Source organism: Leguminivora glycinivorella, chromosome 8 (assembly GCF_023078275.1).
Source record: "Leguminivora glycinivorella isolate SPB_JAAS2020 chromosome 8, LegGlyc_1.1, whole genome shotgun sequence".
Classification (NCBI taxonomy): domain Eukaryota; kingdom Metazoa; phylum Arthropoda; class Insecta; order Lepidoptera; family Tortricidae; genus Leguminivora; species Leguminivora glycinivorella.
Window position 1 is genome coordinate 1315899 of NC_062978.1, and position 17752 is coordinate 1333650.

At 41.6% G+C, this 17752-nt stretch overlaps 3 protein-coding genes across 3 annotated transcripts in view; 2 read left to right on the top strand and 1 right to left on the bottom strand.

Annotated features, from left to right (window-relative positions):
- The first annotated feature begins 289 nt into the window (after positions 1–289).
- LOC125228638 lies at positions 290–7259 on the top strand. The gene is made up of 7 exons (XM_048133293.1): positions 290–410; positions 1712–1928; positions 2403–2533; positions 3776–4030; positions 4637–4802; positions 5279–5454; positions 7084–7259. Exons 2-7 carry the CDS (start codon positions 1777–1779, stop codon positions 7257–7259), a joined length of 1056 nt encoding a protein of 351 aa, XP_047989250.1. The 5' UTR covers positions 290–410; positions 1712–1776.
- A 1080-nt stretch (positions 7260–8339) lies between these two features.
- Positions 8340–16750, top strand: LOC125228476. Its single transcript, XM_048133039.1, has 3 exons — positions 8340–8666; positions 13058–13227; positions 16193–16750. Exons 1-3 carry the CDS (start codon positions 8446–8448, stop codon positions 16456–16458), a joined length of 657 nt encoding a protein of 218 aa, XP_047988996.1. The 5' UTR covers positions 8340–8445; the 3' UTR covers positions 16459–16750.
- LOC125228478 (circadian clock-controlled protein daywake-like) overlaps positions 16733–17752 on the bottom strand; it is a 46486-nt gene continuing 45466 nt past the window's right edge. Inside the window, exon 5 of the mRNA XM_048133040.1 lies at positions 16733–17538. Coding sequence (XP_047988997.1) covers positions 17375–17538 — 164 coding nt within the window. The 3' untranslated portion in view covers positions 16733–17374. The remainder of the gene's footprint in view (positions 17539–17752) is intronic.

Here is a 17752-nt window from a genome sequence, read left to right on the forward strand (position 1 = left end):
AATGTTTATAAATGAATTTGCACACTTGTGGATAAAATGTAACTTTCTCATCCGTAAATCAACTGGTAAAGGATCAAGAATTGGTGTAATGAAGTAAAAACCTTACGCTTCGAATTTGACGAGGAAATTGCAATGATCATGGTCAATGATCATTATTATGGGGTAGTTAGGTACACAGTTACTTGCATATTGATAAAAGAACAATGAATTAGTTAATCAATCTCTTACTATCGATCATCAATAGAGATTACTACCTAATTATGATATGAGACACGTAGACAGTCTTCAACCAGTCTGCCGCGCTTATGTACATAATATAGTGCGCGTTCCGATATATTACAGTGGTTTGGTGCTTACGTTTGATTTTTTAAAATGACGATAAAAGTACTTGTGTTAAGCATTCTTTGGTGGTAAGTAACTAAAGTATATTCATTTGGTTGAAATTATGGTGTAAATTATTTAAACTTCTAAAACAATGAATGTGCGCTTAGGCGCTTGAGGATAGCCCACTTTCAACATTTCTTACTTGTAAGTGTGAATGAGCTTAAATTATAATTTTGCGACCGGTCTGGCTCAGTCGGTAGTGACCCTGCCTGCTAAGCCGCGGTCCTGGGTTCGAATCCCAATGGCATTTATTTGTGTGATGAGCACAGATTATTGTTCCTGAGTCATGGATGTTTTCTATGTAAGTATATAAGTATGTATTTATCTATTAAGTATGTATATCGTCGCTTAGAACCCATAGTATACGCTTTGCTTAGTTTGGGCCTAAGTTGATCTGTGTAAGGTGTCTCCAATATTTATTTTATTTATTTATTTGCCCATGTTCGCTAGTATGTACCATTAACAAAACTGAAAATTATATTTATAATGAACAAGGTAAAAAAACAACTATGGATCATCTTAGGCGCCGGTACCTTGTTAAGACTGTATCGTGATTAATTTATTGTGCTTGCTCTTTTTAGGGTTCCGTAGTCAACTAGGAACCCTTATAGTTTCGCCATGTCTGTCTGTCCGTCCGTCCGTCCGTCCGTCCGTCCGCGGATAATCTCAGTAACCGTTAGCACTATAAAGCTGAAATTTGGTACCAATATGTATATCAATCACGCCAACAATGTGCAAAAATAAAAATTGGAAAATAATGTTTTCTTAGGGTACCCCCCTACATGTAAAGTGGGGGCTGATTTTTTTTTCATTCCAACCCCAACGTGTGATATATTGTTGGATAGGTATTTAAAAATTAATAAGGGTTTACTAATTTCGTTTTTTGATAATATTGATATTTTTGGAAATAATCGCTCCTAAAGGAAAAAAAAGTGCGTCCCCCCCTCTAACTTTTGAACCATATGTTTAAAAATTGTGAAAAAAATCACAAAAGTAGAACTTTATAAAGACTTTCTAGGAAAATTGTTTTGAACCTGATAGGTTCAGTAGTTTTTGAGAAAAATACGGAAAACTGCGGAACCCTACACTGCATGAGCGTGGCCCGACACGCTCTTGGCCGGTTTTTTAAATTATAACTGCATTTGATATGTTTTAAGATGAAATACCAGTGCTCGACACAACGCCAGTGCCCAATAGATAACATCATTCTGCCAATAAATTTAAAAAAACGCAGCCAATACCCTGGTATGACTTTACACGCGAATCAATTTAATGACGAAACCAAAACTCCAAAAACTGAAGTGAATAATGCATGTCACCTTTGCAGCTTTCAGTATCCAGCATGCATTCACCCAGGAAGTAGTCGACATACACCTGGATAACCTGCTCTCTATGCAGCAGGGGTTAGGAGTTCCTCACTCCCTCCAGGTGGCTGCAGGACACGAGGCGCTGATGAGGCTCCGGAAGGAACTACCGAACCCCAAGTGCACGGTCACTACACCCATGGGAGTAGTCTTTGATGTGAAGACTCCACCTGACAGCAGGCAAGTACAGCAGTCTCGAAAAAGAACATCATCTTTGCCTTTTTATCTTGTATTTTTAGGACATCACATTGGCGACGGGGGCCGGAATTCAAGATTATTCCTTGATTCAGTTGTAGGTACAGCTTTTGATAATAACCGCATATTAGGTATCTACAATCAGGAGTTGACATTTCACAATTCCGTTCGGTGACCATGAAAAATTTTACAGTTTAGCACGATCTGGTTCTGCTGTCACAACAGGTATTTCTATCTCTTTTTTGCAATCAACATCCAAGGCAACCTGCAGGCATTCCCTCAAAACTGACGAGCATGTATGAGGAACGTTATTAAAGTGCGTGAAGCGAAAGTGGTTTGTCAGGATCATATAGAAAATGGAAATCCGTGACTGACCCTCTGGGATACAGACGTGATTGTATGTATGTATGCAGTATGTAGTCAATCGATAACCAATAATGTGTCCCGTGTCCCCATCAGATTTGAGAGCTGGAGCGGCAACTGCGGTCTCAGAGTCCGGAACGTGGCGCTCGCTGATGAAGGGCGCTGGAGGCTCACCGCTACCTCCGGGGACCAGACTATCTCAGGTTGGATCGAGGTCTACGTCGAAGGTAAGAATAACTGGTGTGGGCGGGTCTACATCGAGGATGTAGGTATGTGCATAATGGTCACAAGCTTCATCAAGCCTGGGAAACCTTAGCTGAAGACTGTGATCAATGGCGAAAGCATGTTGTGGAGGGGAGAAGGCTCTGCGACGAAGCTTGGTTTAATGCGAAATGTCTCGCAGAAAGAAAACCGAGTCTGGATCCTGCGGTGACATGACTTTTTTCCGCCAAAAATGTGGCAGATTGTGAATCGGCCTCCACAGTCATCAAACCCGTTGTTTAAACAGCAATGTGCAAATCGTCTGCAATAGACGCAAAGGCCTGTGATGATTGGTCGCAATACGTGTCCCCGTCAGATTTGAGAGCTGGAGCGGCAACTGCGGTCTCCGAGTCCGGAACGTGGCATTCGCTGATGAAGGGCGCTGGAGGCTCACCGCCACCTCCGGGGACCAGACCATCTCGGGCTGGATCGAGGTCCACGTCGAAGATAAGAAGAGGTAACGAAGGTGTGGTGTGCTGATGACGGGAGGACCTACGTGACTAATTTGTTCCACCTATTGTCCTGTGATTCGTCGGTACCCGAACCCTCCTTAGAAATGAACGCCGTGCGTTTTCAGAGGAATTTCCTCCCGCGGACGATTCGGCTGTGGATGAGCTCCCTGCCGAGGTATACCCGATAAACTACAGTATCAGGAAACTTGACCAGGCGGGAAACTGAAACATTTCATTAAAGAAGGGACACGAGCTTGCTAATAAATACCTAAACGTCTTCACTTTGACACTTTTATTTAGATGCTGGTTCAAATCTACCACCTGGCCAAGTTTCTCGGACTCCCCTACTCTTGTCTTTCAGGCCAGGGATGGAAATTGCTTACCATTCAATTCAGCCGCTGCTTCAATAAAAATCATCATCAATCCCTTGCCCTTTTCCCATTATTTGGGGTCGGCGCAGCAGATTATCTTCCTCCATTCCTCTCTGTCAGCCGTCATTTCCATACTAATACCTTTCACTCTCATATCATTGTTCACACATTCCATCCATCTTTTCTTAGGCCTTCCACTACCATTGTCGCCATCCACCTTCATATTTACCACTCGTTTATAACATTGCTTTCATCCCTCCGCATTACATGCCCGTTCCATGCTAATCTACTTCCTCTCAACTTCTCTGTCACTGGCGCTACTCTCAGGCTTCCTCTTATATACTCATTCTGCTTCAATAAAAATACCCTTCACTATTTCTTTCAGCCGACAAAACATCCTACACGGCTCCACCCATTTCCCTCCAAGACGGGCAATCCCACGCCAACGTGGAACTGACCACACTAGACAGCATGTACTGCATGGTGGCCCAGCCCGCCTCCGAGAGTTCCTTGGTCCCTGGACACTGCGAAGTTACGCTGGACCGGATCACTCGCGCTGTTAAGGGGAACTGGGATGTGTTACTGGGTTTGCCGGGGAAGATTAATGAGTTGCATGTTCAGAGACAGGTTGCTGTAGAAGGTGAGTTTTAACTCTTGAATTTATACTATTTAGGTATGCTTAGGGGATGGGAGGAGTGGATGAGAAATGGCTCGTTTGTATAAACATGCGTACGCATGCTTTCAACATTCTGATGCGTAAGCGTCTTCACACTAACGAGCGATTCTTCATACATAAAAAGCGGCACGATGCTGATTGATTGACTTCACCCTATTAGCCAAAAGTTTTGGGTTATCTAATTACGCCAGAAAATCTCCAATCGATGGAGGCGTTACTTTACCGCAAATCCATGATATAGTCAAAATATAATATAATATAATATCGGCGGTGAAGTACCATGAACTCCTAACTAAGTACGAAAACGATGTGTTGTTTATGACATTAAAGGTTTTGAATTGAATTGAATTGAATTGAACCTAACTTACTTCACCGTCGATATAATAATCAATCAAAAATAAAATGCCTTTTAAATTTTTTTTAAAATGGATTACCAACAGATAATATCTTACATGCTCTTAAATCTAGTTACAAAAGTCTAAACTGATGACTTATCTTAACAGTTATATTAAAGAGCCTGACCTGTGACTATCTTCAGTTCGAAAGTTTAGAAACCATTGTTAATTTTAGCGGAGCGATTGGATGTCGGCTACATTCACGATACGAATGCTAATAAAATCCACTTGTACTGCAACATCCTGGTCACCGAGAAAAACATCACCTTCTGCCGCTTCCAGAGAACTAATGCGGCATCCGGCTACAACGTCATGGACGGGCTGAGCGACGGTGCACATAGGTATCGTAAACTAATCTTTATTATAAAATATGTATGTTAAAAATAATAAAACTAATATATTGTATACTTAAAACTCCTTATAATAAAGTCAATACTGGGGAGTATTGATAAATGTTTACTAAAAAATAAGCGGCTAATAATCGTTTGTCCCTTTAAGCCCCCCCACCCCTATACTTACCTCACTGATAAAATCCATTTTCCCTCTCCATCATATCAATATACGCCGGAAAGGGACAAACGATTATTATCTCAATCGCTCTTGCTTATTGTCAGAGCCAGACTACATTTCTGCGGCGTTTTGGTGGCATTTTGCGTCGCAGAAATGCCATTCGGCTGCGGGGCCTGTCCATTTGACTAATAAATAATGGGTATAAATAACTACATGCAGGCAATAATTCGTGTATAATAGATAGTTTCGGCAATTGAAACGAATACATATTATTTTATTGCCGACTATACATACCTGTATGTTTTAGTTATTACGGCCAAGGGTTCGACCAACGCCATTGCGGTATGACCATTGAAGAGCCGACGGCCCAAGACTTCGCAACATGGCGGTGCACTGTGGGAGTGCAGGCGTTAGAAGGCTCAATAATACAGCAGAAGACGCCGCTACAGGCTCTCATCAGCGTCTCGAGTAGTAACAGAATGGGTAAGAACAGAATATAATAGATTTCAGGATATCGCAGTGCACTGTACTGTGGGAATGCAGACGTGTGGGGACGGCTCAATAATACAGAGATGCCCCTACAGGCGCTGATCAGCGTCTCGAGTAGTAATAGAATGGGTAAGAACAGAATAGAATAGACTTCGCAACATGGCGGTTTACTGTGGAAGTGAAAGCGTGGGAAGGGTTAATAATACAGAAGATGCCCCTACAGGCCCTCATCAGCGTCTCGAGTAGTAACAGAATCGGTAAGTATACTAGAATATCATTTTCATCACACTCGCTTAGTAAATGTGCAATTGCAAGCAGGCACAGCGGAAGCTTTAGGAAATCATTCTCCCAAATCTTTACTGCAATTTTTTTTACTGCAAGTGTGATGAAAAATATTACCTACGTGTAACTCTGGGCGTAAGAATATTGCAAATTTAAGTCTTTAAATCACTTCGTCGAGCCGTCTATACTCTCGTTTGCAATATTTGATTTACGTTGAACATTTTTTTTTTTGTATGAATAGGTAGACGTTTGACCACGATCACACCTGATGCTAAGTGATGATGCGGTCTACGGTGGAACATGATGCTTACCTATGAGATACCTATTTACTCTCGCTTTTTACATACATTTTCACTCTTCTTTATTTTATCCCGATACTACTAAATTCAATATGTCTTCTCATCGGATTTAATGTCTGACCAGGGCCCGTTTCTCGAAAGGTACAAGCCTTGTATTACAAGTGTGCGAACTGTCAAATCGTATGGGTTGTCATGGAAACACACTTGTAATACAAGGCTTGTACCTTTCGAGAAACGGGCCATTATATGACTACGCCATGTTGCAGAATTTCATTAGAACAATTTTCTTCATACTGAACTGTTACCGCGTACAGTCAGGTGCAAAAATACGTATCGATTTTATCAAAAATATGTACCGAGACCTTATTCCGCCGACATAAAGTGCTATGGGACATATTTTTGATAAGTTGTACGCACCCATATTTTTACACTTGACTCTACTACAGAATAAACAGCTCATAAATAGTCATATATCTCTGGTCAGCCAGCCTAGCCGAATAACAATCTTTAACGAAATTCAGTTGGCTCTGTCACGCCAATACCTACGGAAGAGCGATAGAGATAGATAGCCACGAAAACGATATTATCGTGAGCGTTTGTGCATTAGGCTATGTACCCAGGCTTTATTAATCGCCATCTCCCCCGACGCAAAAACGACGGGGTGTTATAAGTTTGACGTGTCTGTCTGTCTATGTTTGTCTGTCTGTGGTATCGTAGCTCTGGAACGGATAAACGAGGACGGACGGACGAACGATTTAGATTTAGTTTTTTCGTCTAAAAGCGGAGTTAGTCTAGTATTCATAACCATGTTTCATGAAAATCGGTCAAACTATGTCGCGGTCGGGGGGTTTTTTTTATACTACGTCGGTGGCAAACAAGCATACGGCCCGCCTGATGTAAAGCGGTCACCGTAACCTATGGACGCCTGCAACTCAAACAGTGTCACATGCTCGTTGCCACCCCATTAGAAACCTGTACATTCCCTTTTGCTGTGTTAAGTACACAAAAAAATGTTATTTTTTCAAAATTTTAATTTTTTTAGTACGTTCTACGGACAGTACGGACGACACCGAGATACCGACCGTATTCACGCAACTGGACAAAGAGTTCACCGTGATGTGTCGCGCGGATCGCGCGCTGCGCTACTGCTGGTTCCAGCACCCTAATGGCGAACAGTACACGCCGCTCCCGCTGGTTGATGAGAATCAAGTTTTTTGAGGATTTCTGACACCGTGCCTATTTGTACCAGACCGCGTTGGGACCCCTTGTTCCTCGACGATAACCAAGTTTGATAACTGGTTTTGTACGAGGAAAAATAATTCTTAGCTAACTGGGTTATGAAATAAGATTTTTTTCACCACACCAACTGGTAAAGGCTTTCTTTTTCTATTCGAAAACAGATAGCAAAATTGCATTTTATGGGCACAAGGGGGCAAAGTAATTTCATACAAATTTTAACTCTATGTCTTAATCTGGCTGCTAGATTTTACCTATAAATGATGATTTTGAATCATAAATATTGAATAAATTGATGGATTTAATTTATTTTGATGTTTTATAGTCAGTATTGTGTTCGTGTTGGTATGGTGAAAAATTTTGTGTTTCACTCGGTGGCAAAGTTTGTTTAACCTTCGTGCCTTGATACCCTCGCAACGCTCAAGATTCCACTTTTTGAACCACTCGCTACGCTCGCGGTTCAATATTAGAATCTTTCGCTTGCTCAGGTATCAATATTGGCACGTGCGGTTAAACAACTACTTTGCCCCCTTGTAAAACAAATAACTATTTTTCTTCGTAGAAAACGGTTATTTTTTGCAGTTTTCTACGAAGAATATTTTTTCTTCTTTGCTTACTCGGTTATGAAATGGGATTTTTTTCCTCGTAGAAAACCATTATTTTTTGCAGTTTTCTACGAAGAATATTTTTTCTTCTTTGCTTACTCGGTTATGAAATGGGATTTTTTTCCTCGTAGAAAACCATTATTTTTTGCAGTTTTCTACGAAGAATATTTTTTCTTCTTTGCTTACTCGGTTATGAAATGGGATTTTTTGTCCTCGTAGGAAACCATTATTTTTTGCAGTTTTCTATGAATATTTGTTTTCTTCTTACCCGGTTTTAAACTGGGATTTTTTTTCCTCGTAGAAAACGATTATTACATTAGTTCGCGTTCACCTACACGAGCTTAGAATGTGTGCTAGGAACGCGCCTCTTTCATATATTCGATCGCCAGTGTCCGAGATGTGCCTATAGTGAACATGTATAAATGCGTAGCTGTCATATGATTTTCATAATTCCCACTTTTTTCCTCCCCACCAGGTACACGGGCGAGAATCTCCAAGCGGGCGACTGCGGGATAACCTTCCCCCACGCCAAAGATACCGATGCTGGTCTTTGGACGTGTCACATGGGGCCCAGCGATCAAGTAGGCGTAGAGGTCACTGACCGCCTCAACGTGAGGGTCACGGGGCCCCTAGCAGCGAACTATCAGGAGATAGAAGCAGTTATAAGGGAAACGGTGACTGTGTACTGTCGGACGGCGAATGGGATTCGACCGTTGGATTACTGTCGGTTCATGACGCCTGATGCGGTCGGGCTAAGCGTCGATGAAACTGTTACGAAGGAGAAGTAAGTATGCTAGATTTTGAGTAGAATGGTGGAATTAGGGCCTATTTAGACGGTACGAGAACTCGCATACGAGGTTTATTACATTGCGGTATTTGATGGCAGTGCAAAATTGTATGTACCCTCAACAGCCCGCAATGTAACTAAAATCGCATGCGAGTTCGCACGCCGTCTAAATCAGGCCTTAGGGTCGCGCACCGTGCGGTTTCAGAGGAATTTCCTCCCACGAACGCTAGTATGGTTCTTCAAAAAACGAGTGTACAAGTTTCTAATGGGTCGGCAACGCGCATGTGACACCCCTTGAGTTGCAGGCGTCCATAGGTTACGGTGATCGCTTTCCATCAGGCGCGCCGTATACCTGTTTGCCACCGACGTGGTATTAAAAAAAATTAGGGGATAAGCAGCGACATTTATAGACAATTAAATAAATAAATAAATATTGGGGACACCTTACACAGATCAACCTAGCCCCAAACTAAGCAAAGCTTATACTATGGGTGCTAGTTGACGATATACTTACTTATATACATAGAAAAACATCCATGACTCATCACACAAATAAATGCCCTTACCGGGATTAGAACCAGGGACCGCGGCTTAGGAGGCGGGGTCACTAGTCACTACGCGCTAGACCAGAATTGTCATCATTAATCGTAGTATCATTGTTACCGGACAATTATAAACTTATACTAGTACTTACTTACTTACCGAGTTTCTTGCCGGTCCCATAGTGGATACCCCCCTCCAACTGAGGGGGGACTGAAATCTTCTCGAGGCTGAGGCGTAGGGTTAGAGCCGGCGTAGCTTTATTTGACGTTCATAAGCGCATTGTAATATGCCTACTTGGAAAATAAATATTTCATTTCATTACTTTTATTTCTTTCTGTAAATGTGGTAAAACTAGATTACCTATGTGCAGTTTTAGTGTGTGTTTTACCCTACTGATGGTGTCCTGAAAACCAGCGCCATGACTAAGTGAGCGTCAGGACCCCTGGACCACTACAGATATTTGATGTTTAGTACATACTAAAATTTAGTACCTATTTGATACTATTTGGTACCTGAGTACATATAATTTAGTACCTCCACTGATATCGAAAAATCGAGCGAATAAAGTGGCCAGACATTCTGACGTCAGGATGTCTGGATCTCTGGACCATTTTTGGTTTACATAGTTCTAGACAACACTACTAATTGATATCTTAGTCAATATTTAATACCTATTTGGTACCTGTCAATATATTTTTTTCAAATTTTTTTGGCTTACCAGAAAAAAGTTATGACGGAATTTAAAGTTGTGAGCCCAGCCGTGGCGTTGAAGTATGTAGCGCCTGTCAAAAGTATAGAGGCAAATCCGCCTGCCCTCCTGCGCGCGTCAACTTAAATAGGAATTTAGTTTTAGGCACTCGCACATCATCTCTACTGACTAGTGGCATTAATATAGTCGAAATATAAAAGTAATTAGTGTAATTACACTAGTTTTCCATTTTCCTTCTGAGAGACCTAAACACGTGGCAACAGTTGGGCAAATTCTAGGGGAGAAATAGCATAAACTGTTAATTAACAGCGTCATTGGTAATATTGGTATATAGGATGTATTTTGATGATGTGGACCAGTCTATAGTCCACGAGCTCCGTTATAGGGGTGTATCATATAAATAAACCACTGCTTTCGGTAACATTTGTTTTGAATAAATACAAACATCAAATCAATCATCTACTATCAGTACCTACAACCACAATGCCGCCAAATCTGCCATACAGCTACAGCTGCTGAACAGTCGCAAAAATGACCGGCTGTCAGGTCAGGGTAAACTGATTTATTGCGTTGGCACAAAAGTAATGACTCTACAAAACTCTATACATTTATTTTCTTAAGTTAATTGTTTTCGATAATATTCTAGTATGTTGTAGAACATTCTAGGTACTTCTAATGTGAGGGTATATAAAGCCGCCCTCGTGATTGGTTTAGTTAGATTGAAATAAAATGGACGAGCGACAAGTTCGAACACTTTACTTATACGAGTACTTGTTAGGCCACAGTGCGCGGGCTGCGGCTGACAATATCAACACTGCATTGGGCGCTGGAAGTACAAGCCATGCCACGGTGTCCAGATGGTTTGACCGTTTTAAATCAGGAGACAGGAGCCTTGAAAGTCAGTCACGCTCAGGGCGACCACCTGCATTCAATGATGACGATTTACGCCGCGAACTACAGTCGAATCCTGATGCTACTACTCGTGAATTAGCGGAAGCACTTAACTGCAGTCACCACGCTGTGGCATACCATCTGCATGAGCTTGGGTATCGAAAAGTTTTGGCTCGATGGGTACCGCACATCCTTACCGACGCCAGTCGTGCAGTCCGTGTCGCCATCTGTCAATCACTTTTGCTGCGACCCCGACGTAAAGAGTTTTTGACTGATCTGGTTACGGGAGATGAATCATGGATTTATTATGAGAACGATACATGCTTTTTGGCTGCCTCGAGAAGAAACGCCACCAACTCAACCGAAGCTGAGTCAAAAGAACCGCTTAAAAGTTTTGCTTTGTTGTTTCTGGGACTCGCAAGGCATGCTGTTTCATGAACTATTACACAATGAAACTGTAAACGCTAACAAATATTCAACACAGCTCACCGAACTATCTTCTGCTATCAAGAAAAAACGACGAAGACGAGCCACTACTGTAATTTTACTACATGATAACGCTCGACCTCATGTCGCATCTACCGTTCGCCAACAGCTGCAGAACTTGCGCTGGGAGACGATACACCACCCACCTTATTCTCCAGACCTCGCACCATCAGACTTTCATTTGTTTAGAGCCCTGAAACGACATTTGCGGGGTAAACAATTCAATGATTTCCATGATGTACAGGTGGAGTTGAACAACTTTTTCGAGGCACAGCCATCAGAGTTCTGGGCGAAAGGCATCCAAACTTTGCCGGATCGTTGGCAAGAAGTCATAGATGCTAATGGTGATTACATCATCGACTAAGCTTTTGTATTGTAATAATAATAAAAAATATAAAACGTAAACCAAGTGTCTCATTACTTTTGTGCCAACCCAATACAAATTTCTCCGCCAGGAGATGTCTCTCAGGGACAGTAGCTGATGATGTGCGAGTGCCTAAAACTAAATTCCTATTTAAGTTGACGCGCGCAGGAGGGCAGGCGGATTTGCCTCTATACTTTTGACAGGCGCTACATACTTCAACGCCACGGCTGGGCTCACAACTTTAAATTCCGTCATAACTTTTTCTGGTACGCCAAAAAAATTTGAAAAAAATATATTGACAGGTACCAAATAGGTATTAAATATTGACTAAGATATCAATTAGTAGTGTTGTCTAGAACTATGTAAACCAAAAATGGTCCAGAGATCCAGACATCCTGACGTCAGAATGTCTGGCCACTTTATTCGCTCGATTTTTCGATATCAGTGGAGGTACCAAATATATGTACTCAGGTACCAAATAGTATCAAATAGGTACTAAATTTTAGTATGTACTAAACATCAAATATCTGTAGTGGTCCAGGGGTCCTGACGCTCACATGACTAAGCACTTTTACATTTGATTAATTGATTATGATTAATTATGAGTAGGGAGTGGATAATAAAAGGTCGACTAGATAACTGACCATTGTCGGCTGATGATAAGATTGATTTCGAAGTGAAACTTTATGGAAAAAGCGCCTTATTGACAACCGACAATTACTTACCCTTTTGGTTGAAAATTGCATTTATATTTTAAGTAGGTATCCATATACATTGTAATTATCAGATAATACAGCCAATATCAGATAATCGGTCAATGTCTCAATGATCGTTTGCATAAGGCGACACGCTAATAAACAGTGATATAATCATACATCGGGGTTTTGGGAGCGGGAATGATTCTACACTAGCCCAAAAATGGTGAAAACGATAAAATAGAGGTATAAACATTACTTTAACATTTCTAGGTACATTTAGAGCCAGTTACATAGTTAAATACATATTTCAGTAATTCAAATTACTATAAACAAAGTTACAAATACACGAATTCATTCCCGTTCCCAAAACCCCGATGTATGGATATAATACTGAGCTCAGGGTACGTTACGTAGCCGAATGCACAAACGCACACGATAATATCTGTTTCGTAGCTATCTATCTCTATCGCTCTTGCGTATTCGCGCGACAAAGCCAAACTGCATTCTGTCGGCATCTGGCGTCGACGATTGCCATTTGGCTACGCCGGCTCTTGTTCTAGATGGTCGCCCGCTGGTCCTGCCGTAGGCGTAAATTTTATAATTTTCCTTGCTTCCCATCAGGCGGACCGTATACCTGTTTGCCACCGACGTGGTATAAAAAAAACCTAAGTGATAGGTAAATTTGTCTTACTTTCAGTCCAATACTAAACCGCTTCTACTTCACGCCCGGCCGCTCGCTGAACCGTGGAGACTGCTCGCTTACCATCAGTGCTACCCAATACGAAGACCTGGGGGAGTGGACTTGTGCCGCCGTGGTCGACGGGGCCGCTCAAGAAGCGAGGGACACAGTTACTGTGTATGTAAGCGGTGAGTTACTTGAATATCCAGTATACCGCTTCCTCACTCCAGAAGAGACTGCTCACTGAGAGTTCCCTACATAACAGTACAAAGACCTGGGGGAGTGGACCTATGCCGCCGTGGTCGACGGGGCCGCTCAAGAAGCGAGGGAGACAGGTACTGTGTATGTAAGCGGTGAGTTACTTGAATATCCAGTATACCGCTTCCTCACTCCTGAAGAGACTGCTCACTGAGAGTTCCCTACAGTATAAAGACCTGGGGGAGTGGACCTGTACCGCCGTGGTCGACGGGGCTACTCACGAAGCAAGGGACACAGTTACTGTGTATGTAAGCGGTGAGTTACTTGAGTATCCAGTATACCGCTTCCTCACTCCTGAAGAGACTGCTCACTGAGAGTTCCCTACAGTATAAAGACCTGGGGGAGTGGACCTGTGCCGCCGTGGTCGACGGGGCAGCACAAGAAGCGAGGGATATAGTTACTGTGTATGTCCTAGGTGAGTTAATTGAATAACACCAAAATATATTAGGTACTTCTTCACTCCTGAAGAGACCGTTTACCATCAGTTCCCTGGAGTATGAAGACCTGGATGAATAGACGTGCGCCGCCGTAGTTGACAGGGCCGCTCAAGAAGCGAGGGACACTATTACTGTGTATGTCCTAGGTGAGTTACTTGAATAACACTGGAGTATATTACTTCTTCATTCCTGAAGAGACCATTTACCATCAGCTTGCTACAGTATGAAGATTTGGGGGAATGGACCTGTGCCGTCGTGGTCGACGGGGCAGCACAAGAAGCGAGAGACACAGTCACTGTGTGTAAGCGGTGAGTTACTGGAACACACAGTATACCACTTCCTCACTCCTGAAGGGACTGCCCACTGAGAGTTCCCTGGAGTCACAGTATAATAAAGAGTATTATCATACAGTATGGCCACTTCCGCTCCCCACTGAAAGTGCCGCCCACCCCCTCTCGGTTACCTGACAGTTACCGCCTGTCAAAAACGCGAACAGTCGACCTGTCATATGTCACTCATACAAGCATGGTACGCGTTCACCTACACGAGCTTAGACTGTGTGCTAGGAACGCGCCTCTTTCATATATTTGATCGCCAGTGTCCGAGGTGTGCTGGAGTGTAAAGATTTGGGGGAATGGACCTGTGCCGCCATGGTCGACGGGGCCGCTCAAGAAGCGAGGGACAGTTACTGTGTATATAAGCGGTGAGTTACTTAAACATAGAGTATACCGCATCCTCACTCCTGAACCTTGGGAAATGGGAACTGCTTAGAATCATAGTCACAGTCTATATTAGTGGTCAGTGACTTGAAAAACTTATTCAGGAGTAAAAAAGAGTATGTGTTATGCCTTCGCCAGAGAAAGAGGAGACTGGATCAGGGTACGTAGCCGAATGGGACAAACGCTCACGAAACGAAACGCTCGTAGTTAAATATCTATACATCTATTGGTGCGACAGAGCAAGACTACCTTTCGCGGCGTTTCGTTTTCGTTTCGCGTCGCAGAAATGCCATTCGGCCAGGGCACCAGGTTTCCTGGAACCAAAGTTCAGATAGCTACCTGTTTGCCTCATCATATCCGTGGATATATTGGAGATATTCAAGAGACAGCTTTTTCGACTATCTTCAGAGTAGATTAAAAATCTTAGGGTCGAAGAGGACAATTGCACAAATTTCCATGGGTCTTTTAAAGGTAGCACAGAAAAATAATTGAACTGTGTTTTTGGAGGATTATTATAGTACCTATGTACTTATTTCTTGCTTAGCAAAATATTAACCCACAGACAACCCGAAATTCCGCTACCTTAAGTTTTTCTGGAAGAAATCGCTCTTTAGCGATAAGACCGCCTGTTGTTTACCTTTGTTCGTGTTTCTTCCTTGTTTTGTATTGTTGTATTTTATCAAGGTGTGCAATAAAGAGTATTGTATTGTATTGTATTGTAATTTAAGTTCTTTGGCGCAAATGTACGGGAAGAACCGACTCCAGATAGACTGAAATACCTAAGGGTAGGACAAAGAAGAAGTACTTACTCGTATTTCTTGTTTAAATGCAGTTTTTTTAATGATATTTAATTTTAGCGCAGGTAATTAGTGCCAATCTCAGTTATCAGTAAAGTTTCCGGTTACAATCTTATCGATGATCATGCCGAAAGCATGATTACATCCATAAACATTTGCGTGGACATGTAAAAGTAATATTTTATTATCTCAGCTTGGCAACAGATTATTTGTGGAAGTGTAGCTAACTTACTGATGTGCCGACGGAAAGAAATTTTTGGAAAGTTTCCGCAACTTGCACATCACTAAGCTAACTATGCCAGCGTTACCCTTTACTAGTAATATCTGTAGCTTCGTGAGCTGTACGATATACATACATACATACATAAACACATACACTTTCAGAAACAGACTTGTAAATATAGTTTGTAGTTACTAGTATTTCTAATTATTGCATGCCTTTTAAAGGACTAAAAATTATGTTCGTTCTTAGTTTTACCTATCTCTATTACTTCTTTGGAGAAACTACAGTGTAACTTAAAATTGAAATAGCTAATCCTGACCTCTCTATGGCTCCTAAGATACAGGCTCGGCCTAGTTTAGGAACCACTGTCTTAACCCTTGTTGTAAATGCTTTTGCCTCAATAAACTATTTTCATTCCATTTCATTTCATATGCCTAGAAAACGCGATAGTGAAAATAATTCTTTAAGTCATTATCACAGTCAAGACATGAAGTCTTAACACTCTTAACGCCACTTTATGATTTTATATTACGCGTTTCTCGCGTAAGTAAGTCCTTCGTGTTAAATCTGTAGGGAGTTTGCAAAATTTCACAAGAATCGATTGAGAATTGCCACCTGTAGAGGAGGACATCCGGACATACAAAAAGCAAATCGAGTTAAACCGTAGACCTACGCTGTCACTGGTCAATTACATAATACTAATTTCACTTTTTCACCAGGTTCATCGCACAACGCCCGGACGCTTTCTCAAGCCGGCATAGCTGGCATGGTAATAGGCCTTGTGGCTCTCCTGGCAGCCCTAGGGGGGGTAGTCTGGTACAAACGACACTCCTTCTTCCCCAGGTCCAACAGTTCCACGGACCCGACTGTCGGGTTCAGCCGCCGTGGATTCTCTACCACTAGCAGCGGGTCCTCAAACAGTTCAAATAGCAGTGTATTGGATGTTGTACAATTGCCTACAAGAATATTGCAAAGTTCATCTTGAAATGTGTAAATATTGTACTTGAAATTAGTAAAATGTCTTGTAATTCTTGCATAATTATGTCTTTTTTGTCAGGTATTGTGATCATAATCCTTCCGATCTTCGTTTTACGTAATCATTCATGACAAGTGATAACTTAATAAGCCTAAGTGGGCATTACTCGCATCATATTTAGGATGTAGATTTTTATACCTAATACATAATATGTATATCCTCTTCGTTATCTGTACATGTCTGTTGTTTCCCCAATACCTAGGTACAGGAAATAAAATAACACTTCTGTTTTCAATTTGTATTCTTTGTTTTTTGGAAACATTGGTACATACAACGTATATATTTACATACATTAATATCCAAATTATGTACATAATAATCCCCCCAACACAATCAATTTTTAAAATATCACTAATACTTATTTTATCTTAAATTAAAATAATTAATAGGACATAAGTATATTCGATATCGAAAGTTAAGCTAAGAAATGTAGGCTCAAAAAAATGAGGGAAATCCAACATCATCATCCCCATCTTACCACCAGACGACCTATCAGCTCGTTTGCCTCGTATCACAATTATATATTAGTTCCGTCCGGAGACTTGGTAGTTATTTTAATACATACATACATACATAATGTACATATCTAAATTACTTGGCCTAAATTAATTCGAACTAAACGAAGCTTTTATACCTGAATCGCAATGTTGCTCCACTTGACAATAATTAACTGTCCTAACAAATAAAAATAGCCTAAGTTCCTGTTCGCACGTGTATCGTACGTTTTTCAGTACATATGGCTCTATAAAGTTTCGACCTGACAAGAAATGTCCTACTTTCCTTGTCCTACTAAAAGGTCTAACAAGTAAAGTCAACGAAATATACTATGTTCAAGAGATCGTCTATATATTTCGTCAAGCTGCAATTAATCATGCGGGTAGTCATTAATGAGTTGCTGAGCTGTGACTTTGTTGAAGAATTTGTTGATGGCCTTGACGCCCGTGCGGACGATCTGCTTGATGACTGGCGGCGCAAGGTCGTCCATGAGCTGCTTCCAGTTGGCGTTCGCGAACTGATGCATGGTGTCCGCTGTTGAAAAAACAAATTTATTATGTAAGGAAGTGTAACACGGTTTTACTGGTGACTGTACTTTTTGTAGGTGCAAACCACATATTAGGTGCAAACAGACATCATCTACAAAAAGATAAACATTCTAGATAATACGTAATACCAATTAAAATGAACCCGGATACAATTAGGTTGCACTGTCTCTGAGCCAGACTCGATCGGCGTCTAGCGACTA